The 25818-nt window shown below is 35.1% G+C and overlaps 1 protein-coding gene across 5 annotated transcripts; it reads right to left on the reverse strand.

Moving 5' to 3' along the window:
* Positions 1 to 1384: 1384 nt before the first annotated feature.
* On the reverse strand, positions 1385 to 25525 carry YTHDF1 (YTH N6-methyladenosine RNA binding protein F1). Of its 5 annotated transcripts, none has more exons than XM_074210452.1 (6): positions 25260 to 25520; positions 24818 to 24842; positions 23391 to 23470; positions 21306 to 21350; positions 7649 to 9169; positions 1385 to 2847 (listed from the first exon to the last, which is right to left on the reverse strand). In XM_074210452.1, the coding sequence occupies exons 1-6, from the start codon at positions 25284 to 25286 to the stop codon at positions 2821 to 2823; spliced, it is 1725 nt and encodes a 574-aa protein (XP_074066553.1). In that variant the 5' UTR covers positions 25287 to 25520; the 3' UTR covers positions 1385 to 2820. The 5 variants fall into 5 exon arrangements, with proteins under 5 accessions (XP_074066553.1, XP_074066555.1, XP_074066552.1 ...); XM_074210451.1 differs by lacking the exon at positions 1385 to 2847 and adding an exon at positions 2854 to 6561 and having other exon boundaries at positions 25260 to 25524; XM_074210455.1 differs by lacking the exon at positions 1385 to 2847 and adding an exon at positions 6570 to 7470 and having other exon boundaries at positions 25260 to 25525.
* Positions 25526 to 25818: the final 293 nt, after the last annotated feature.

A 25818-nucleotide genomic window follows, 5' to 3' on the forward strand; every position in this document is an offset into this window, starting at 1 on the left:
TGAGCTGTCATCCCAGGAAGGAGCTCCAGTACAGAGGGAGGCTGGCCACTAGAGGAGCTACAGCCATAGGTACCAAAGACACAGAAAATTAAAGATCTTACAGCCAAAGTCCTTGGCATTGTCAAATGGTTCAGTATCAAAAATGGATATGATTTAACAACAGAAGTGCCAAATACAAGTAATACCATTTGCTTTGCTTCTGTATCTTAAAGACCATGTGGCCTTTCCATCTGACCTGCAATCAAAATCTTCCATGTGTGGTCTTTTCCATTAGAATAGGGGACTGTTGAGAACAGTGGGCACTATCTTCCTTTTCTACTTGTATCCTCAAATGTTTGGCAGTGTTCTACAAACAGGAAGCATTTAATGCTTCATTCAAAATCCACTGGGAGTAGCCAAAATTTCACGTGGAGGATATTGCAGGAAGGGAAAAAATATATTTATGGGTTTTGGGTAAGGCAATGGAGTTAAGTGACTTGCACAAGGTCACACTGCTAAGTGTCTGAAGTTGGGATTTGAACTCAGGTCTTCCTAACTCCAGAGCCAGTACTCTATCCACTGTACCACCCAGATGTCCCTATATTATTTAATATTCTAAAGCTTATTACTAATTTGGAAGATATCTTTACTCACATGTTCTGGTTTTGTTTCATCTTGTGTATCCAATCTTTTAGAGTTCTATAGAAGGAACTGTTTCAGTTTACCCAAGTTTGCAGAACTGCTGCTTCCTCAACTCTTCATTTTTACCCCAATGTAAAATCAATTGCCAACTCTTGTCCAGATTTCTCAAATGTCACCTTTCCTTTCATATCTCTTCCCAAGACCTTTGTCATCTCTCATCAGAACTGCAAGAGCCTTGTGAATGATTCTTGATCCATACAAATTCATCCTCTATCTAGACACTAAGGTGACATCCCTAAAAGGCAAACATGATAGTGTCATCCTCTACTCAAACTCCAATAATCTTCCTTGATAATATTGTTAAGGGTTTACTAAATGTCAGGCACTAGGTGCTAAGTACTGTGGATACATGGAAAGGCAGAAAGCCTTTCCCCTCAAGGATTAAGTAATAAAAGTTGGTTGATGATTTGAATTTATAGTAAAAATTATGAATTGTTTGGATCATTTATCATGATTTTCATTTAAAATTTTAAATATATGGAATAAGCAAAAGAAAGTACATTAATTTCTCTTTTTCTTGCAATGTGATTCTTTATCAAGTATGCTCTTAAAATAATTACCCAGGAAAAACATATTTAAGAAGAGTTAAGACCACTGAAATATAAAAGAATATTTCTTGAAATGATAGCACTAATTTGCTCTGGGATTTAAATTTTAAAATATTGCCCCATTCAAGGGGGGAAAAAATGAAATGACATCAAACTTGCTAAATAGGTACTGTTTATTAAGGCTTGTATTCTCCTAGAGGAAAAAAAAATTAAATCTGATGTCATTACTCCATACAGGCAGTAATAGTTGAGAGACAAGAGTTATACGTTCTAAATACAAGACTAAATGATACAGTTTAAACGTTAAATCAGAAGGTGTTTTGGAGTAAATAAGTTTTCAGAAGATATTTGGTTTCTAATATAAGTAAAGATCCTCTACAATAAACACGTGCAGATTCAGTGGGCTAGAGCAACAGGCATGAGCACCATTTTCATGCTTAATTCCAATTCCATTTGGTGTTGAGTTCTTCAATGGTTCCCTCATTTCACAAAAACATGACAGCAAATTGAGTTTTGAAAAGTTTTTCTTTTACTCATCCAACAGGAAAAAAAATTAGACAATACACTGTCAATTTTAAACATCTGAGGCATAATCCATCATACTTTCCATTCTATTAGTTCCTACATTAAAGCTCAGCATTATTGATATAAAAACTTAAAATGGCATTAGGATTCTCAAGTAAAGAATAAGGGGAAAAATTAAAAAAATGTCTGCAATAAACTAAGAACACCTGAAAGTTGAACCAGGTTTAAAACATATTTTCAAAAACCCTGCATATGTCGATAGCATCACATCATCATCATTATTAAGCTACATAAACAATAAAGCAATTATGGCTGAGAGAAAGTAATATTCTCTGAATGGTATAACAAATGCACTCAAAAAGCTCTCATTAACAGAACTTGAGAGTTTTTTGTTTGTGTTAAAGAAATCTAAATAATTTCCCACAGCATGTGAAAACTTAAAATTTAATTTTTCCCCATTTAGTAGAAAATCAAACTGACAATCCTGGCTTTTTAGAAGTATGATCATGGCATAAAATTTGCACAAAGTGATGATTTACCTTTTGATTTCAGCCTTTTTAAGATAAACTATTTTAACAGAATGTTTTTACATGACAAAACATTGTATGGTTTCTTATGTTTGCCATAAAACTGTAAAAGGCGGGAGTATATGAAGGCTCATATTTATAGATATATAAAATTACTGTGAATATAAGAAGATGAACATAATTTTTGCCAAAATTAAAAAAAAAATCTTTGGGAAGCATTACGCCTGTCTTTTTTTCTTAAAGGATTTTGTCTTATGGTTTATTAGGTCAGTCTGATTAATAGCTGACTTAAAAAAAATAGAACTTTATTAATGGGTTCTAGAGCATCATACATAGAAAAAAATACAAATTAATGCAGATCCACCTGGGCAAAAAAAAAAGCTACAAAATAAAGATACAACAACTTAATTTCCCCTGCATGAGAAGATGCACTGGAGCCAAAAGCTTTAGTCAATCCTGATGCCTAGATAAAAGCACCAGTATTTTTTCATTTGTTTTTCATAGTTGAGTTTGTGAACAGTTCTAGTTTATCTTTATTCTTATTGTTTGTTTCGATTCTGCCGTTCCTATAAAAAAAAAGAAAATAAGTGAAAGTTAAAAATGTTAAAATGACATCATACTAAAGTCTATTAAAAAAGCTAAAACATAAAAGCCATCTACCAGGACAAAATTTACCTACCATATTATCAGAGCTTTTACCCAGGACATGTCTAAAATTACATTTTCCAATGTATCAAGCTATACCTTGCTTTTAAAGCCCCAAGACAAAATTAATGATACTGGTCAAATCAGGTTAGAGTTTTTTTAGTTAAATCAACTGAACTGTTTCCTCTTTAAAGTCAGTTTGGCCTCATCAAAAGCTTTTCCTGAAAGCAGTTTCCAGTTAACAGGGTTCTTTGCTTTAGTGATTAAGCTTTTCTTAACTTGAATTGTCTGATTAAATATGAACAATATTTTTCTTGGGAAAAATACTAAGATTATTCCTACCCATAAGAGTTGCTAACACTGCAAAAATTATGTCGTTGCCTCTATTCAACTATCCTTTATAGATTATATTCATTCACTTTATTCTGTTTCCTTCCATTGTAAAGAGAATGCCAATTTACATTCCCTTTGTCAAAGTATAACCAACTAGTTCTGGGATTGTCTAGAAAGAATATTTTATTTTTCCCCCCTGACATATACAGTACAGAATTTAAGCATATGAAGAAAAACTCAATTCTAAAAGTAAATTATTTAACTTATGACTATTTGGAAAAAAATTTCTTGCACATTTCCATTTTCAATAATGAAACTGCCAATCATGATTGTATAGAAAAGCACTATGCTAATAGTATAAAACCTTGAATCTTTATTTCCTGTCCCTAAATATACCAATAAAAACCCAAGAACCTATCTTATTAAAATATAACTTAATAAAATAATAAATCTTCAGTTAATTTCAATTACATTATACATGTGAAATATATCATAAAAAGAATTTAACTGAAAATGTTCTTCATTTTGTCTTATCTAGAGTATTATGCTGGGATAAACTAATATAATAACTCACCCATCTAGGAAGGTTTTAACTTGCTGTAACTTTACCTCTTTAAAATTTTTTTTTAATTGACCAAGTCTAGACCATGACAGCAAAAATATCTGTTTTATTTAACTCTATTATATTCACTGCATTCCCCTGAAAAACAAGTCATTTCCTCCCATGAGGAATTGATAGTTCTCTCTAAAACAAACAAGTTTATTTCTCCTTATCACCATTAATAACCTTTATGCTTACAATGTGCAGCTTTTCCTTTTTGCTATAATGCCTCATTCAATTTTCTATTTCTCATTTATTTGGTACAAATAATCATCACAAAATCATCATCCACTTGGCAGTTAAGTATCACCTCTATATAAATAAAAAGGTAAAAAGAAAAGTTCAACCTTACTCTACTTGAATTTCCTACAATGAACATTTCAGCAAAGCTTTTCATTTACTTTCTCTTGCCTTTATTTGGTTTTCAGTCAAAAAGTTGTTATTCTGAGTTCATAGCTTTCTTATGGAGATGATACAATATACTCTGGATTGGTTCATGTCAGTAGGTACTTATGACTGGTGCTAGAATTTGAAGTGTGTAGATGAGGAAGTTTTTGGGTTAATTTTATACTCAGTTGTACATTTATATTTTCAATAATTTAATATTGATTGAAGTTAGTTCAAGAGTCATTTATGGTCTGTTCACAGTTAAATAACTTTTTTATCAAATCTAGAACCTGAAGGCTTTACAAAGGAATTAAAGATGATTTCAAAGTTGAATTAGGATTAGGGCTTCATGCTTTATGAAATTATGGTGTATCCTTAAATTATTTTCACTATATCATATATTTCACTCTATTTTCCCTATACTTAACTGTGTCCATCAAACATTGGTACAAGTTTATAAAAGTTGAAACTAAAATTGAAATTTTTGAAATTTGTTCTATGGATATCAGAAAGCATAAAATTATAATTTTAAAATAAAACAAAAGCCCAAATGCATAGAGTAGCTTCAAATACCATTTAAATTTGTTGAGTAAAACTAAATGAAAATTATAGCAAAATTTGAGAACCTTCCCTGTCCTAATTATTACATTTCTGTTTAATCAACATGTAAGAATGCACTATTTACTGGAAATCCATAAAGATAAAATTTTAGAAAACCAAAATTAAATCCAATATAAACATATGTATCATTCTCAGTTCTTAATTAAACTGATATTATCCTGTTACCTAAAATATACAATCAGTCTCTTAACTTCCATCTTGCATTCTAAAAAGTTCAAAAGATATTTATACCATGTGGTAAAACCACTGAAATGTTTGCAGATGAAAAACTCTGATTTAAGCTTTCTGAGAATATTAACAGGGAGTTTTTGAAAAATGTGCTTATTAGTCAATCTTTATTTATCTGTTCTAATAGGACAGTGGAGCAAGTAAATTGAGGGCGGAGAGCACATAAATTTACCTTAATTGTGTGCAATTAGGATAATATCAAAATTGGTTTGCATTTTCTGATCCCCTTTAAAGAGGGAAATAATTAGAATAAAGATATTGTCAACTTCTGTACTGAATAAGGAAACATGTTATTAAAATAAATAATAAAGGCTGGCCTAAGGAATTTTTTAGGTTCAACAAAAATTATATCCATTAACACTCACTAGATGTATAAACCAAATCACAGAACTTCTCTGAGACTCAGTGAAAAGGAAACCTTAGGGGCAGCTAGGTGGTGCAGTGGATAGAGCATGGGCCTGGAGTCAGGAGTACCTGAGTTCAAATCTAGCCTCAAACACTTAATAATTACCTAGCTGTGTGGCCTTGGGCAAGCCACTTAACCCCATTTGCCTTGCAAAAAAAAAAAAAAAACAAACCTAAAAAAAGGAAACCTTAAAAGACTACATAAACAATTAAAACATGATGACTATTTTCATATTAAACATAAAATCACACATAGATATACATGTATAGTACATATAAGACATACACATGCATATATATTATCTTTCATCTGAAAACCTAGAAAAGTTAAAAAATTTATACAATTTTCATAAGATTTCACATCTCTAGGTTAGAAAAGGTAGAGTATTAGTAGAGCCATTTCAAAGAAGTAAACTGAGATACAAATATATTAAATGACTTAGCCAAGGTATTAAATGACAAGCCACTGTGATAAAACCAAGGTTCTGATTCCCAATTTATGTAATGAGAACTCCTTTTCTTTAATATCAATTTATAATAAAATAGATAAATTAAGAGTCAAAATTCACCTAGGAACAATAATAACCATAATTTTATGCCACAACTGTGAACTATTAAAGAGTTGAAAGGGACTATAAAGTTCATCTAAGATCAACCCCTTCATGCTATCCGTTGCTTCAAATGGAATAGTGATTATGAAGTTACTACTAAATACAACTATGAGTAGTTATTTTAAAAGTTGTCCTTTTGACATCATTTCCTTACTATATACACAAACACACTGTGTAAGTACTAAAAAACTCAGTTATCAAAAAAGGAAAACTGTCAATTTCATTTAACTTGTATATAAATATTTTCTTAAAATAAAAATTTAAGAATGTATTATCCTCGATGTCAGGAATAGCTTGATCTAATAGGACTTCTCTTAGTAGACTGCCCATACCTGAAAAATTAAGCCTGAAGACTGAAGACAATCACACATGAATGACTATACTACATCACCAGCATGTCACTTTGCTTGCTCATGGACCCCAGCTTTGATCATCCATGCAGTCTTATCCTAAAAATTATTCAAACATATTAAAGCTATTTTGCATAGCAAAATCATTTTAGTCATTTAATCCCATGTTTCCCTTATAACAATGGAATGGATTAGATTAAAAGGCAGGTGAACAAATGAAAGCTCTTAATTGATGAATGGAACAGAGAAGTGTTTTTGTTCAAATTAGAACATTAGAAAAAATAAAGGCCACATAAGAAAGTCAAATTTCCATTCAATTTTATAGTCTATTCCAAAATTTTGCAAGAAAAAAATGAAATATTTGAAAGAAATGTGATTATCTAGGAATGGAGAAATGAGAGTGGCTTGTTACATACACATGGGCAAGTCTACTTATGGCATTAGATAGTAAGTAAATTGTCAAGTTCAGATTCTGTTATCTTAAAGCTTCATCTGTTTTGACATGGATAAAAGCAACACATGTCCCCCTCCCCAACTCCCTTCCACTTAATCCCAACCCCAACAAAATTGCCAAATATAATCAAAACCCAGCAAAGTACATTATTGCTTTTCTGAACACAGAATAAAATGGCTAAAAATCCAAACTGAAATTACTTTTTGTTTATAAATTACTGTCTTGTGAAAATGTCTAATAAACCCCTAGAAGTGAAAATTCTCCACAAAACTTATGAATAAAGCTAGAATTAATTCTACTTTTTGCTATTTTTAATTGTACAACTATACCAGAAGAGCCTCTGAAATTAACTACTGAAATTCTATGATTCTCAAACCAAAGAGAGCCATCAGGTTTCCCAAAGTTTGCCATTACAATACCCAACATTTCTTTGACTTTTCTATTTTCATGACTTGTACTTAAATACTTGAAGGATATATAATTTCATCAGTGTGGATATGCCCTCCACTGATGCAGATCACAACCACTCTGTAACTTAGATGGTGTCTGAGTTGCTGTAGCAGAAAAAGAAAATTCAACCTGTGCCCAACCTGGTGATTTTCATGATTATAGTGCTCAAATCTGAATTACTCATACCAACAATTGCATAGTAATTTCCATTTCTATCCTTCTCCCCTCTTTAGACAGCATATTTATCTTTTCTGAAAACTATGAAATCAAATGCAAATTTACCTTGCGCACTACTTCTTCTTCTTCTTGGCGCTTTTCATAATGAGAAAAATCATCGAAGATGGAAGTTGTGTGCTTGTAAGTAGAAATAATTTTAAGCACTTGTTTTGCTTTTTCTAAGGGTACCTCCTGTGTGTCACGGGAGTTTGTAACTGGTTTGTTGTCATTATTCTCCAGTCTGATGTGTCGAAGTTGGTTGTTGGGTACATCCTTGACAAAAATCCATTTGACATCAAATTTCCCCTTCCATTTGTCCTGAGACCAGACACCAGCACTAGTGCCATAGTCCACAGGTGACTTCATCTCTGCTACTCCACAAAAATGTCCACTACCATTGACACTGAAGAGCAAATAGACTGGACCCTTACTGTTCAGAGAACGGAAAGCACTGTCCAAACGTTTGTTTCCATGTTCTGTGCTACACCAAATGGAGTATTTAATTGAACGATGAATATCATCCTCAGAATAGCTCTTTATTATGAATACACGTCCATTTTTAAGGTTCCAATCAAATTCTTTAGGGTTATAACTATGGGCAGCTTTCAGTTTTTCAAGAACAGGGTGTGATTCTCCACCTGGAACAGAATTTTGGGCATTTCCAGTAGAGTTGCTATCACTACTGGTTCCTCCACTTTGTCCAAAAGCTGCATTTCGGTTTCGCGGGGCTACCCAGCGGTTTGGGGGTGGTTGCTGAGGGTTCTGATATTGTGTCTGGGCCAAAGGAGGAGGCTGAGTTGGAACAGGCTGAACAATCTGTTGTTGTGGTTGTGAAAGAGCTTGAGGTGATGGTATCTGTTGGGGAGTGGGAGCCTTGTTCACAGGCCCCTTATTATCCCAAGTACCAATGTCCATATTATGTTTTATAGGTGGTGGAGGTAAAGCACCTCCAATTATAGGTCCACTTTTTGCTTTCATTTTAGGTTGTGGTTTTGCAGGTTTGCTGGCAATGGCAGCCCAAGATGTTGGTTTTGAAACTGGTAAGTTTACACTTGATCCACCATTACCAGAAAGAGCACCAGTCATTGCAGCACTGTTAACAGATCCTACCGTTTTAACTGCAGATGTTGTCACATCTCCACCAATCTTAAGTCCAACCATTCCCTGCTCAATGCTATTCATTCCAGGTGCTTTATTTAAGGTGTCATTATGAAATCCTGTCTGTCCATCAACAATAGTACCACCCAAAGAACTGGGTGGGTAGCTATAACTGCTTCCATAAGCTGAACTTTGAGTCTGTTGTCCTTGAGATCCACTTGTTCCCCATGCTGAAAATGCAGGGTTTTCTGGGAAAAAATTAAACCTGTGTTGATAGATATTGTTTCCCAGACCCCCAGGTTGGCCAAAAACAGCATCATGCATGAAATGATGGTCGCCATTACTAAGTTGTCCGTAGGTGGTGAGATATGGAATAGGTGGATCACCACCAGTAGACCACGGTGCTTCACTGAGTGAGTAGGGAAATCCAATAGATGGTGGATAGTAACTGGAAAGGTAGGGATCAGTCATTGAGGGATAACTATTATTCTGTTAAAGAAAATCAAAATTATTTATAGTTAGGTCTGTATTTATAAAAATATAAAGAATTTTTTAAAAATTATGTGATTAATTTTCCTTTTTTAGAATGCTACACTTTATTTAAACCATAGAGCAACTAAAGCTTCATGCTGGGTAAGGTTACTAAACTTATTATAAAAATAGCTATCAATGACATTAAAAACTAAAGTCTTATTTTAAAATGGCATAAGGCTTTTAAGGCAGACTTAAAATTCAAACATTTCAGATCAGTCTCAAAGAACAAAGCAATTTCATTAAGATTATTTGAATTTAAATAAAAGTGACAATCATACTAAAAAGTAATTCTTAACTCCAAAATTAAAGATTTTATTGATCATCTGATTGCATCATAATTGACTTAATACACCTCATTATCTCTGGGGCTAAAAATCCTTTCTATCCTTAACTTTCAAAAATAGAGCTAGGACTGGAATTCTTTCTATATTCTTTTAACAATGAAATTTACAGAACTCATAACTCCACAGGTATTAAAATGTAAATAACTTGAAAAAGGGATTGGGTACATCCCATGATGAATTCCTTATAATGTATTAATGGAAATAAAGATATTTTGAGGACCTAACCTAAAATCAACAAGGAAGACAATTGTACCTTTTGTGTCACTTGATAATGCTATCAGAAAAAGAATAGTGAGTGGACTGGAAGACAAAACAATATAGTGGAAAGAATACTAGCCTTGGATTATTTTGGTTTAAGTCCTAAATTCTGAAATTTAGCAGTCATATGATCACAATATTAAGTAAACTGTGCATAATATAACTCTTTGGGTGCAATTTTCAACATTTTATAGAAGAAAAAGAAGATAAATTCTTGTTTTACCAGATCTCTAGGCCAAGTTTCTGTGGTCAATAAACTACTGTAATCCCTTATTCTTTATCACCACTCCCTCGCTTTCCTTCCAAATTCAAGGAAGCGAGAAGACAGGAGCTAATTGCTCTAAGAGAAAACTATATTATTGATCATGCTCGTTTTAATAGCTCTCATTATCTCTCCAAGTAAATCAGCTTTCCAGAATTGCTGACCCTGAGCAAATTTTGAGGACCTGTCTAGAACATAAGTCTTTCTCAGATGCTATAATCACATCCCTTCTTCCCATCCCAACCACTATTTAATGGCTAATGTTTACATAGCACTTATTATGTGCCAGGCACTGTGTTAAATGATTTAAAATTATTATCACATTTGGTGCCCACAATCTTGGGAGGTAGTTGCTATTATGATCCCCATTTTACAGATGACGAAACTGAGGCAAACAGAAGTAAAGTAACACACCTAGAATGACCCAGCTAATAAGTGTTTGAGGTAGCACTTGAACTCAGATCTTCCTAACTTCAGATCCAGCACACTCAGCACCCACCAAAACCATTCTGGTACTGATAGTGGCCCTAAGGAATCATAATTGTGGCAGATTGTGGCCATAAAATGGCTTCATTGTACCCTCATACTAAGTTTAGAAATTCTGGCTTATCATAAAATGAATGGAAAATGTATTTCCTTTCTTTTTCAACCTGCTACAAATGAGTATATGTACCAGTTTTCTTCACTAAAGAAGTAGAGAATTATGAATGATGAGAGCTGCATATGCTTATCAGACTAAAGTTAATGTGTTGACTCAGTTTTCTTAATTTAAAAATAATCAAGTGTGGGTGGAAGGATAGTAGATTTGTAAATTCAAGTGAATGAAAGTGTAAAAGCAAAAGATATCATTTTTTAAAAAATTTTTGCTTCTCCTCAAACCCATCTATTGTACTAATTTTCTCATTCCTAGTCATTATCCAACAGGTAAACTGGAACTATACTTAACAGAAGCCCAAGAGAAGATTGAGTCTTCCTTTTTTAATACATTCCACAATCATCTATTCCACAATCATCCTATACAAAGATGATCAAGTCACCCTTTCTACCAAAACCGTATCTTTAGTTTATACCCTATTTCTTCAAGATAAAGTTCTCTTCCAAATGTCAGTTACTCCATGACTAAAACATACAATGACCATATAAACTCTCAGATGCAAGTTAATGATGAATATTCATACCCATTCTGAAATGTAGGAAGAAGTAGGATGAAAAGTAGGATGAGCACTGGATTTAAATCTTAGTTTAAATCCCAGTATTCTATTTAGTACTTATATGACCACTGGCAAGTCATTTTGCTCTAAGACTAAAGTTCCTCTGCAAAAAAAAAGATATGGAATAGATGATCTCTTATATTCCTTTTAATTCTGAATCCTATATTCCTAATTGGAGGCTATTTTTAAAACTTGATTACTTTAATAAACTGTGACAAGCACTGAAGAATTATGGGGCTAGTCTGTAGCAAATGACAAAAATTCAAGTTAATGGATCCACAAAGTAGTCTAAGAAATTGGGCTGAGCAGATTGGAAGCAAAGAGAAGGCAGTGACTGAGTTTAACAAAACTAAAAGCCCTCAGAGGTAACAGCTGCTTCAGATATAATATTTTAAGTCCTGACTGCAAATCAAATCGAAATATATGTGCAAATGTTAACAACTATTCTCTTCCCTCTCCACTCTCATCTACTATGGAACTTCATTACCTGGTGCCCAGACAAAGGTATTATTCTTCTAATTAGTCTCCTTGCCATAAGTCTTTCCCCACTATAACTGATCCTCTACACAGCAGCCAATATATGAATTTCCTAAGATTCAAGCCTGACCACATCATTCTCCTAATCCAGTAAACTCCATATTGTCACTAGGATCAAGTACAGCTTCCTTTCTTTAGATTTTAAAGTCCTTCACAGTCTGGTTCTAAAATTTTTATATTACTATTTCTATTACTAGTCAAATTGGCTTTCTTGATATTCTTTACACAAAACATTTCATCACCTGTCTTTTTGCTTCTGCACTGGAAGTCTGTCATTCTTGAAATGCTAACTCTCATCTTACCTCCATCTCTTAGTATCCCTTGTTTCTTTCAAAACTACTCAAGAGACACTTTCTTGACTTTTTTTTCTTTTTGCAAGGTAATAGGGCTAAGTGACTTGCCCAAGGTCACACAGTTCAGTGTTTGAGGCTGAATTTGAACCCAGATCCTCCTGACTCCAGGATGGATGGTCTATCCATTGTGCCAGCTACCTTCCCTCAGGTGACTTTCTACCCAAACTTTTCCTGATTCCTAGAAATACTAATGATCCACCCCTCAAATTATCTCATATTCATTTTGTATCTATTTTTCCTATACAAAGAGCAGATTATAGGGAGACTATAGTTATATTCCCACTTTTAAGTAAATCAATACATAAATCTTTTGGAAGTAATGATTTATACTATAAAATTTTTGAGCCCTCCTTTGCAAAGACTTCTCTGAAAGTTTCTTTAAGTAGCAAATTTCCCTACCATATTTATAAAGATTCAGTTTATATGAATTATCTTTTAATGAATCTGTATGATGTCTGAACTAGACTGTAATCTCCAAGTGGGAGGGAACAATGTCTCCTTATTTCTTTCTAAACCCCTACATATCAAATGTTTCTTTGATGGAGGAAAGAGATAAGATCCCATTTACATGATTTTTTCTTCTTTATGTCTTTTATAGGGATTTACAATATTCAAGAGAGCTGAGATGCAGTTTACTTAACAGTGCTGCTAACAAGAAACAATCATGGAGGGGCGACTAAGTGGCGCAGTGAATAGAGCACCGGCCCTGGAGTCAGGAGGACCTGAGTTCAAATCCCGGCCTCAGGTACTTGATAATTACCTAGCTGTGTGGCCTTGGGCAAGCCACTTAACCAACTATTTGCCTTGCAAAAAACCTAAAAAAAAAGGAAACAATCATAGGTCTAAAGATGGAAGACACCTTGAAGATTGTTTTCACACATTCATTCTTTTTTTTTTAGGTTTTTTGCAAGGCAAATAGTTGGTTAAGTGGCTTGCCCAAGGCCACACAGCTAGGTAATTATCAAGTACCTGAGACCTGGATTTGAAGCCAGGTACTCCTGACTCCAGGGCCAGTGCTCTATCCACTGCACCACCTAGCCACCCTGAAATATTCATTTTTAAGATAAGGAAACTCTGATCTGAGGGATCAGAGAAGTCAAATAATTTGAGGAAGGCAAAAATTACTGAGCAGAATTAATAGGATTTGAACTCAGGTCTTCAAATTTCACATCTATTAACTTCTCCACAAGAGGCTAATTCTTCAGTCCTTGGACCAGCCCCTCCAGTAAAGTTATTTCTGTGTAGTCAACATCCACTTCCTTCTTCAGTGGGAAGCTCAAATACAAATAGGAACAAAGAAAAAAAATGAAGACCTTTTCTTCCTTTATCTACTCCTACACACACACACACACAAAATCAATCTTGTGGCATTCCCTTTCATTTATGTACATGGTGACTAACTCAAACTCATTCTTACTCTGCTCACATACAGTTATCTGTGGAGCCTCCTTTCCCCTAATTTAGTTTACAAGTCTTCTATTCCTTCATCTATATACATTCAGTGTGAATGTGAACACACACTGAGCACACCCAAGATCAGCTATAAGGTCTATTTTAGTTAAAAAAAAAATCTGTAATTTTATTCCAAATTAAAAACTTATTTTTATTTTTTTATGTAACAAACTATAGTTCCTCAATACATTAGACTGTAAATTTATTTCATTTTTACAAAGTGGAACCCCTTAGGAATACTACATATAAATGCCTCATTATGACATGACAGCAATTCTGAAGTCTTAAAAGTTGACACACAAGCTATGGCAGGCCTTAACTTGAAAAAATAACTAGTATCAGTATTATCATTAAAATTAGTCTTGCTAAGTTTAGAAAAGCTGACATTAGAAGGTAAATTATCAATGAAAGAATTATCATTAAATTATCATTAAAATTAGTCATGCTAAGTCTAGAGGAGCCAGAATGATTCACTTGGCCAGTTACTCATGAAGACTAGATACAGAGTTTAACAAAAAAATTATAGGTTATCAAAGCTTAAAACTGCACTAAGACTTTTGGAACACCTTAAATGGAAGTTTCAAAAAGCCCAGGGAGAAAGAATACCCACAAAGATGAAATTGGAAGAGAAAGGAAAACATTTATATAATTATTAAAGATATGAAAACAAAATAAAAACTTCATAGTTATGCTTTAGTGATGTTTCAAAAAAGTTGTATTTCTGTTCTCAGAAGTAAAACAATTCTCAGGGAATATATTCTAGAATAAAAAAGGGTTGAACTACCAATTCTTTTGGCCCAAATATCACCCCAAACAACTAATAGTCTTAGCTACTAAGATGTTATAATTCTAGTCTCTGGGATGAATCAAGATCTCAAAAAAACCCTTTGATATCTGTCTCAAGACAGTAATTTCCTCTTTAGAATAAAAAATATGAACAGTTTCCTCCAAACAATAAAGCCAAGATAAATAAATCAGGAACCAAAAAAAGGGAGTTTCTTTGTATAAGTTCATAAACTCCCTAACAGACAATGAGAATTTAAGTAATCACTGGTTAGTATCTTTGGTCAATTTCTTTTGTTACTTAAAAAGAATGGCTTACAAAAAAAAGTATATAACCAAAAGTTAAAATTGGTATACATTGGTTCCAAAACTAAAAGCAGGAAAGGGTGTTTCTGTACTTATTAGAAATTTAATCATATAAAAAGGTCATGGAACTGATATCTTTATTTCCTATATCCTTTTTTCTGAGAAGCTAGACTCAAAATTATGTAAATACTTCGGTTTCATGAACAATAAAATGACTCAGACATTACAGTGACATGGAGAAGGGACTCAGAAAAAGACAATCATTTAAACAGAAAGCTCTTATTAAAGTTATACTGGAATGCATCTGATAAATTTGATTACTTTCATCTGGTCTTTAAAAGAAATAGTAAAATCATCAAACATAATGAAAAGATTTTGCTCCCTATAAAACAATTCAGGGACTCCCAAGGTCAGAGAGTTATCTTAAATTCAAAGACTATAAGAAGTCCCTCAGTAAATTTCCCTTCATCTGATTGGTAGTTTTTAAATAATTATTCATTTTTTTCTCTTGAATTCTTGTTTATTCTCCAGAATTAGAAAGATGAATAATGGAATGTGGATACGGTAGGTTTGGACAGGTATCATTTCTCAGAATATTTTATGATACATTATGTTTATTATCTTTGCAGACTTGTCTACTAACAATAATAAAACTTACTGCTTATTCCATCAACAAATTTGGTTCTAAGTAATTATTTGGCAATGCTAATATTCATCTTTATTATATACTTTCAAGGCAATTTTAATTTTTTAAAATTCACTATGAGAAATCTAGACTAAAATTATGCTTGAAATTAATAGCTATTTAAATCTTTAAAATATTTGTTCTTCCAAACGAATTCTCTAGGCTTACATTAAGTGACTATTTCAAAAGCTATTCTAGTAAGGGTATAGAAAATGAAATTAAAAATTCACTCTAATAAAGAAGCACCTACTTAATCTGTCTTTGTTCTTATTAGTATAAAATCCCTAAAACAATCTCAGTTAAAGTGTTAAGAACTCTATTTTCTATAGTCCTGTAGGATTTTACAGATTTCTTCACATGAATGAGATCAATTGTACCAAAGATAAAGCACAGATTTATCTCCATGAATAGGAGATAAAGATTTATACCATATGAAAGTGGCTCCAGACTCAAGAATAGCAAGAACTTTACTTTCAGCAGTATATAAACCACTGTGGGAAATAAGACTCTCTTAAGATCAAGATCTTTTAAAGATCCCCTGTGTAATGAATAGAGCACCAGCCCTGGAGTCAAGAGGACCTAAGTTCAAGTCTGGTCCTAGACACTTAATAATTACCTAGTTGTGTGACCTTGGGCAAATCACTTAACCCCATTGACTTGCAAAAAAGAAAGGGAAGGAAAAAGATCAAGGATCCCTTTAAAAAACATTAAAAATCGGCAAAACAAAAAAATCAAGTTTTCAATTTATCCATATCAATAATACGATTAAAGTATTTACAAACATAAGGTACTAAGAGAGGCATTATTACATAAAGTCTCAAAATTGAATCATGAGTCTTCTAGTTATTTTAATAAAAATCTACTTAATGATGTCTCATAAATCATTTCTGAAAACTGAAAAAAGTTGTCTCATTATAGGATGTTTTTCTGAAATAAAAGTTTAGAATAGAACAAATCTATTTTGACTAAACATAAGAAAAATAACCCAAAAACTGAACAAGTAAAAGCACAATACATATATTTGTCAATGCTAACTCCTAATCAACTTAGTCAAGCTGAGGAACTCATGGACCACACAAAGTATGCAGCATATAGTGAAAATAATTCTTGGTTTATAATCAAAGAGCCTAGGTTCAATTCCTATTTCTGTCATTTACTACACCTTTTGTGAACTTGGGCTAATCTCTTTCTTTGGGTCTAAGTGTTTGTAGCTATAAAATGAAGGGGTACTAGTGTCTGGTCTAGTACTAAATCATCATTAACATTCCATTCACAACTAAATTCTATGATTTTTAAACAATCTACGCTACTTAACTTCTAAAAATTACCTCTTTCCTTCTCACCTTTTCTTTCCTCAACTGACTTGCTTTATACTTAATTTTGAAAGCCATTCTTGAAGAGATGTCCTTGTTAAGTTGTAAAAAAATTAAAATAACGATAAAAGACTTTAACAAAAAAAATGAATTTTCTTCTTACTTAAACATTAGACACATGATAGATACCTTTCCATCCTTTCTACTTACCACCTGTGTGACCTGGACAAATCACAATCTCTCTGAGTCTCAGTTTCTTCATATGTAAAATGGGGGTGGGGAGAAATGGGAGTTTGTAATAGATAAAACCTCTTAAGTCCTTTCATCTCTAGAATTATGATCCTAAAAACACATGGCCCACTAGTCACCTGTATGGTCCTGTCATCTGATCATTTTCTTCAAAAGTTCAATGGATTTAAACTACTAAGAGAAAAAAAATCATTACGAACAAGCTAAAAATCCTAAACTAAAAAACTAAAAAATGAGGGGAGCAAGGTGTTGAAGTAGATAGACAGCCAGGCTTGGCGTCTGAAAGATTCATCTTCCTGAGTTCAAATTTGGCATCAGACACTTACTAGTTGTATGCCCTGGACAAGTCACTTTACTTGCCTCATCTGTAAAATGAGCTGGGGAAGGAAATAACAAACCAATCCAGTATCTTTGTCAAGAAAACCCCAACTGGGGTCACAAAACAACAAATAGGACTAAAAAATAATAATGACATGTAATGGGATAATTTTTTAGAAAGAAAATAAAATTTTGTTCTATTCCTTTCTAAATCTATATAAAAGGCAAACATGCCACATGCATGTCACAAGAGAATAGAGTTAATCTCAAAGCTAGGTTTAAGTCATCTCTCTGAGATATACTGGCTATGGGAACCCTGGACAAGTTATTTTATTTCTCAATGTTCTTTCTAGGCAATTCTTCAAGATGAAAAGATGCAGAGGTGTCACACTGTATTGGTAGAATCATCTGGGAGTTGACCATATAAATTAAAAACACAAATCTAGTCTCTATCCTGATCACAATTCTTTTGTGTATTTTGAATTCTAAAAACAATTGAAAGTAGATTTGCATTGCATGTAATATACACTGAAAGCTGATTTTAATCCAGCCTGGAACTAGAAGAGTTGTCAAATTCTGAGAATTCAAAAAAGGCCAAATCATTAAATTAAATGTCATTTTTTTTGCAATAGGTTTTTAAAATTTGGAAATGTATACTTGTACGATTTCAGAAACCATCTAAATCAAATCATTTCCAGTTAACGAATTGCTCAACACTGCTTGCAGAAGGATAAAATTAGATTTTAGACATAATGAAACAGTGTTAATCACTTATCATTAATGATCATGTATCTGCCATTCTCAAATTCATACTATCTAAAACCATGTTGCTTTTTTCAAGGTTAAAAAGCTTTCAACATTAGATAGAGAAACTGTGAACAATGAATAAACCTTTCTATATTGTTTGAATAAAACTAAATTGCACAAAACAGTAGTCCACATTTAAGTAGCCCTATAAGGTCTGCAAAGAACTTTTCTCACAAACTCTGTAAAATAGGTCCTAAATTATTTTCTTTGTAAAGATGAGGAAATGGAGTGGTTGTGATTTGCCCAGGGTCATAGAGCTAATGAGCAAGAAAGTAGGGGTGAACGCTTGGTATACTGTTAAAGAACATTGATGAGGTGGGGAGAATACATAAAGAGTTTCCAGTTCAGTTACTTACTACCCTATGTGACCTTGAGCGAGTCATTTCCCCTCTCTGGGCCTCAACAACATCATCATCATCTATAATACGGAGGTGCAGTGATTGAGAGACATTTATACTACATGATCCATAAAGTTCTTTATAGGTCTAAATGCTAGACCCTAAAACCTTACCTATTCAGGACATAAATAAGAACCAGTAAAATAAAAAAAAAGGCTTTTGCACAGCTAAAATGTTACAAAGTTCATACTCTTAACTTATTTTACACACGAGAACTCCTCACTATAAGCATGTGTTCTCTCTTATTTACACACTAAGAGCTAACAGATACCAAGAATTGATCACTGAAAGCAAGGCATGGAACAAGAAAAACTGAAATGCAGAACACAAACTGGAAAAAACCCTTGGGTCATCCAGCTCTATGTAACTTAAAAGCACTCATAGGTATCAATCACCATATTCATCTGCTCCAAACCATCTGTTAAACTTGCATCTCCAACTGTTATTCAGACAGCTCTAATTAGATGTCCAATCTTGAACTTCACATTACCCAAAGCAAAATTCATTATCTTTCCTCCTAAACCTTCTCTCCTTCCCCTTCTCCCCCCCTCCCCCCCATTACTAGAGAGGACCACACCATCCTCCCAGACCTTCAGGCTTATAACCTAGGTGTCATGCTGGATTCCTCAGTACCTCAAACCCCCACAACTGAACCAAGGACTGTCAAAGCCTTTGCAATATCTCTTGAAGAAGCCCCCTTCTCTGCTCTGACACTATCACCATTCCATTCCAGTGTAGACCCTTCTTAGCTCATGTCCAGATGACTGCAGTAGCCTACTGATGGGTCAGTCTTTGTCAAATCTCTCCCTACTCCAAATCATCCATTTCAGCCACCAAAATGGTTTCCTGAAGTGCAAGTCTGACCATGTCATCCCCATCAATTCAATAACTCTAGTGGCTTCCTTCTGTCTCTAGAAGCAAATACACAATGTTGTTTAGCATGCAAAGCCCTTTAAAAATCTAACTGCCTCTTACCTTTCCACTGTTCTTATGCCTTCATCCCTGCCACTATGATCCAATGAGATTGATTGGTCTTTTTACTATTCCACAAACAAGACACACTGTCTCTCTGCTCCAGGCATTTTCACTAACTGTCCCCCATGCCTAGTACATTCTCCTTTCTAAATCCCATCTTCTGACTTCCCTGGCCACCTTAAAGTTTTCAACTAAAATTCCATCATCTAAAGGAAGCCTTTCCCAACCTTTCTTAATTCCAGTGTCCTTCCAAATTATTTAGGGTTTATCTTGTATATATATTTGTTCACATACTGCTTCCCCATTAGATGGCGAGCCTCCTGAGGTTTGGGGGCTGTCTTTTTCCTCTTTTTATACCCCCAAAGCTTAGTCCAGTGCTTGGCACATAGTAGGCACTTAATGCATTATTCATTGTTGATTGTTATTCTGGAACAGTTTAGTTAACTAACATTCATAATGATATTTCACCTCCATCCCAGCATCAAGAAAATGCTTGTGTCAAGTATACACTAAGAAGGCAGGAAAGTATGTATACAGTTTATACCAACATACTATCTCATTCATTTTTTAAAAACAGGTGCAGGGAGCTCCAAGTGAAGAACTTCCTTCACCAATACAGACTGGTACTAGTTTTGCAACTTATTGTCTTAAAAAAGTTTCCTGGCAAAGTGAGAGGTCAATTGACTTGCCCAAGATGACACAGCCAGAGATAAAACTTGAACTCATATCTTCTTGATTCTAATACCAGTTTTCTAACCCTTATACTAAACTTTCTCTCTTAAATCACTCACACATAGGTATTTGATAAATAATATATTAAAGAGACTGTTCAAAACTTTTAAATGTCTAGATCCTTAAAGAGGTAAGCCCTCAGGTATATAAAGGAAATTAGCTATCCATAAGTGCCTGAAGTTCAAGATAGCTAAGACCATACTATTACTATAGTTTAGAAGACAGTAAAAAATCAGATAGGTCAGAATCTTTAAAACTAAAGATTTTTAAATTCGTATTAGACAATTTTATAAATGATGAAAGCTTTATTTTACTCCATTCCAATTCAACTCAACCTCCAATAAAATGATAAATTTGCAAAAATAGATTTGTGTACAAAGGCATTCTTTGTTATTTTGTCTAAATTGTTTGAATTTTATAGTAAACATTAGTACATCTAGTCTGGATATTAGTAGCAATCTCTAGATACCTATACTACAATCAAGGCATCTCACGTCAACAATCAGACAAAATCACCACTGAAAAATGGATTAATATATTACATATTGAAAATAAGCTTGAAAATTCAGGGTTGCTTGAAAGAAGTAAACTCTGCAAAAGGAGTAATGATCTATTCCCAGAAAAGTTAGAATCCAAAAACAAAAGCAGTATTTCAAATAACTCACATTTATAACAATTTAAGATTTTAAATAGAATTGAAACCATATATGATTTAGATATAAAAGCAATTTAAAAAAAAGATAAAGATTTTCTGGTTCCAACTCTGTAATTTTGGGCAAGGAAATTAACCTCTCAGTCACAGCTTTCTTCATTTGTCTAAAAAAAATTGGTAGATGGCATAGTGGTAGATGGATAAACCCGATGATCTTTGAGGTCCCAGCCAGTTCTTAGACTGGTGCATAATGATAATATGAATACCTTACATTTATGTATAAAGATTGCAAATGAGCATTACTTCCACCATCTCATTTATAGTGGAAAGAACCCTAGATTTGAATTCTAGATACAATACTTACTAGCTATGTAACCACATGGGCAAGTCCCTTCACCTCTTTGACCCTGTTGCTTCATCTATAAAATCAAGATCAATAAAAAGAACACTGCCTACCTCAAAGAGTTGTAGTAAGGAGATGGCTTGGTAAACCTGAAAGTACTATAGAAATATGAATTGTCACTGTAATATTCTATAGTTCTACAAGCATCAAGAATCTAGCATCCTCCATGCAGCCAATAACATTTCTAAATATGAACTTCACATCAGTTGGATATTTGGAAAATGTTCTATTATCAATTATTAGCTTTATTCTATCTTACTCAAAATTTTAAAACTTCAAATAAATTAACTAAAATTGCTATGTTAATGGCCAACATTACATACTTTTTCAACATTACCTCAAAATCAACATAGAATTGTGGCCATGGAAGATATTCCAACTTTTTAAATAGCCATTTCAGTTAGTTTTTAAAAACTTTTTTTTTTTGGCTAAAATTCAGCATGCAAATAAAAATTCAATTGTTCAAACATTTGTAAAGCACTTACTATGCAAAGCACTGTGCAGGTGCTCAGAATGCACACATGAAACAGTCTTTGCCCTCAATGAACTTATGATGTAATTGAAAACATTAACTAAATGCAAAATAACTAAAGATAAGTTCAGTACCTCAGAGAAAGTCAAACATAGTGAAATAGAGAGAAATCCAAAACTAAAGTAACATCCAAAAGTTAAAGTAACATATAATTATGATGGACAAAGAAAGTTTCATTGCACAGTCTCTGAAATGAAACTCAAGCTAAAGAAAATCAAGCCTTTTGTCACTCAACAGAGGGAAGATGGTGAAGGGGGAAGAATATTGGATCTACAGAGTGGACAAACCCAGGTCTACCACTTACTATTATGTGACCTTGGGAAAATCATTTAACCACCTTGGGCTTCAGTTTCCTCATCATAAAACAAGAGGGGTTGGACTAAATTACTTCAGAGGCTCCTCTTCCTGTTCTAAATCTATGACCTATGATCCTGACTTGAGATGAGGTCATCTCATTTCCCAAGCCCAGGGCAAGGCACTAGGCTGGATTATTCTGAGTCTGTTTAGCTCTGGAACAGAGTCAGACTAACCAAGAAGCACCAGAGGCATTCTGGATGGCCTGTGCTCATCTCTATGGGGCTTGTCAGCCTACTAGGGCTATTAATAGCTTAGTCCCTGACTTAACAATTGGCAGGGAGCCAGTATCAAGACAGCCAGGGGAAAAAAGTCATCAGAAGTGGGTGCTTTGTGGAAGGTCAAAGTATGTGGTGTGGAGAGAAGAATATTCTGCTAAAGTAAGTATATTCCAAGTTTAAAACCTCAGAAAACAGGACCTTTTTCACAGTTCTAAACTCTCTAAGGACTTACAGATTTTTAGGCTCTCAGAGATCATTTAGGACCATAGATCATAGAACCATAGATTTTTTAGGATCTCAAAGATCATTTAGTTTAATTCTCTTTTTATAGATGGAGAAAGTAAAGGACAGAGCTATTAAGTGACTTGCCCAAGGTTATATAATTTGAAGTAATAGAAGCAAGATCAAAATCCAGGCCATCTAACTCAAACCTGGGATTCTGGAAGTTTGTGAGGGCATGCTTGCTCGAATGGCCAAAGACTTGCCAAAATCACCATATTAAAAGACAATTCTCTAAGCCACTAGCTTGGATAATGGCTAGATGGACTCCTTTATCTATTCAATCCCACTCTTCCATGGGAGGCAGTTCCATCAGAAAAAAAACATGGACTTTAAAGATAGTAGGGATTTTAGAAGTCAAACTAATTTATTCCCTCTCACTCCATTTTACTGATGAGGAAACCAGGGCCTAGAGAAGTTAAGTGATTTGTCTAAGGTCATTCAGGTAAGTGTCAGAGGTGAGACTTGAACCAGGGTCTTCCTGACTCCAAATCCAGCACTCTAAACCACCATACCATGCTATTGCTTGAAATAAAGACCTTATTTTCATGGCATTTGTGTACTAAGTTATTATTTTAAGAGTTAAAAGGCTAGTTAAGCCCTTTGATTTAAAGTTTTTTCAGGGTTTCTTCCACTTCAAACTATACTATTTTGTTTATTTTGGGGGGAATGTTTTAAAACAGCCCCAAAATACATAGCAAAAAATCTCAATGCAAACAAATTTTTAAAGAACACATTAACAACATACTAACCTGATTTGACTGTCCAGAAAGATAGGGTTCAAAGTCATTGTCATGTACTGTATCCTTCTGGTGCAAGGAACCATTTTGTACTAGAATAAAAAGATGCAAAATATTATACCTTAAAAGTTCATAACAATCACTTTAATGCATGAAAACTAAAAAAAGGTAAAGTTCCCATTGCTGGTTAACTAATAGTACTATACCTAACAGTACAGATTTTTGTAAATATTGGGAAGGCTAAAAATAAAATAGAATGAACAAGGATGTGGTCCAGCTATATTGTAATTCCTCATACATTATACTCTATTTTCCATCTTTATGTCTTTCTATTAACTTTCTCATATCCCTGAAATGCTCTTATGCATCTCCACTTTCTTAGAATCTTTGGCTTCTTTCAAGCCTTCACCCTCCCCCAATCACCTTCTCCAGAAGGCCTTTCCCAGACCACCCCCACCCCCACCCCTCCCCTGAAAATGGCACATAGTACTTAATTAACAAATGCACACACATACTCACAGACTACCATCAAACAAATAAGATCTAAGTTAAATTTGTGGCAAATGGGACTCAAATTCCATCCCAAACTAGGGACATCAAAGAAAATGATAATTCAGGAAAACCTACAAAGTTTTGCACTGCATATCTAGCTGAGATAAATGACTACAATTACATGGCAAAAAATTCTGGAGACAGATAAGTGAGTTCAAACCCCATTTATGATTCTGACCTGGAAAAATGAATACACAATGCAATTAATGACATCAACACAATAACAACAAAGTAAAAAACAGTCTTCTGGAAGAATGCAAAGACTCCTGATCATTGTTTTTATAACTTCTAAAGTTTCAACTACTTTAAAAGATTTTTAAAGTGTAAGACCACACAGAGAGTATTAAACTTCCTTCCCAGAAGCACATATGCAGTGCAGTGATTTTCAAATGACAATTCTGTTAAAGAAGGTATCTTAGAACTAGGCAATAAAGACTTAGAATATTCATTTAAAAACCATCTAATTCTGTGATGATTCAGTCTGGCAACTCCCTCATACTTCTATGATATAAAAAGAAGAAAATAAGGAAAAGCACAGAATCAAAGAAATTAAAATCTAAGTGTTTGTCCAAATCCTCTTTACTGAAGAGGTAACTGAGGCCTAATGACTTGCCCGAGATCACACGATGAGAAAAAAAAAAATCTAACTTTCAGGTCTGTGCTTTTCTATCTACCACAATACCTTTCATGTGACTGGTTTTGTCTGAAAATTTTTTCTTCAACAAGTTATCTAAAATGTTTCTTAAAAATCTTAAGAAAAAAAACTGGTTTCTGGGGTAGATCAAGAGGTGTTTTCCATATGGTCTTTACTGCAAACGTGAATCATTTAAGAAGAGCTCCTCCTTCGTCACATACAATCAAATGCAAATTCCCAGAACTTTTCTTACCTTTATTATCTTGTCCTTTTGTTCTCTGTAATGCCATAGCCCAGGAGACCAAACAGAAAAAGTCCAAGAAAGAAGGAAAAAGTTACTTATGGAGAGATACCATTTAAGCGCAGATAAGTTTAAAAGAAAAAGTTACGACTGCCTCGTTTAAAAGAATGTTTCTGGGTTTTTTTTAACAATGCAAAGTCCTCCATTCACTCCCCGCTGCAGTGATTAATTCGTTCACGCGCAGCGCGGGGATTTCTCCAAGCTTCCAGGGTCCCCTCTCCCCCCCTACACAAGTGGAGAAGGCGGGCAGAGCAGCCCGGGACCTCGGAAGGGCCGCGCGGCCTGCGAGGGGCAGGGGGTGCGGGGTGCGGGGTGCGGGCGGAAGCCGGGGAAGCAGCCCGCACAACTTCTCCCCCTCCCCCACGCGCGCCCCAGGCCCCCACGCCCGACTTACCTGGGGGTCTACGCTGGTGGCCGACATAATTCATGAACCGGGCCCTGGGGGTGGGAGGGGGAGGGGAGGGGAAGGGGCGAAGGAAGGGGAAGCGCTCGCCCCGGGGCGGGAGGCGCGGGCGCCGAGGGTCGGGGCGGCCGGTCCCGAGCGGGGCGGCTGAGCGCGGCGCTGAGGGCCCGCGGCGGCGGGGCCGCGAGGCTGGCGCCGGGCTGAGCTCCGGCCGGGGTGCGGTAGGGGCCCTGTCACTTCCCGCTCCTCGCCGCCCCGCCTGCCCTCCGACCCCTCACCCTGTCCCGCCCTCCCGCCCGCCCTCCGCCCCCGCAGCTTCTCCCTCGCGGCCGCAGGCTCCCGGAACTGGGGCAGAAGCGCGAGGCGGAGGAAGGGCTGAGGCGGCGGCGAGCGAGCGGAGCCTCGAGATGGGAATGGACGGAGGAAGCGCCGACACCAATGGCGGCAGCGACGGCGGCGGCGACGGCGGCGGCGAAGCTGTGCGGACGTCAACGCCTGCGCGGGGCAGGCCGGGAAACCGCCCGGCCCGGCCGGGAAGGAGGGGAGGGGG

This window comes from Macrotis lagotis, chromosome 1, assembly GCF_037893015.1.
Source record: "Macrotis lagotis isolate mMagLag1 chromosome 1, bilby.v1.9.chrom.fasta, whole genome shotgun sequence".
Lineage (NCBI taxonomy): Eukaryota > Metazoa > Chordata > Mammalia > Peramelemorphia > Peramelidae > Macrotis > Macrotis lagotis.

Bases quoted from the DNA above. Each gene is read 5' to 3' on its own strand.
- YTHDF1 (XM_074210455.1), bottom strand. From the start codon at position 25,286: ATGTCGGCCACCAGCGTAGACCCCCAG. The intron at 23,471-24,817 runs GTAAGAAAAGTT...TTTTTATTCTAG, and splicing joins AAAAGGACAAGATAATAAAG to TACAAAATGGTTCCTTGCAC. The intron at 21,351-23,390 runs GTTAGTATGTTG...ATATTTCTATAG, and splicing joins TTTCTGGACAGTCAAATCAG to TACTTTCAGGTTTACCAAGC.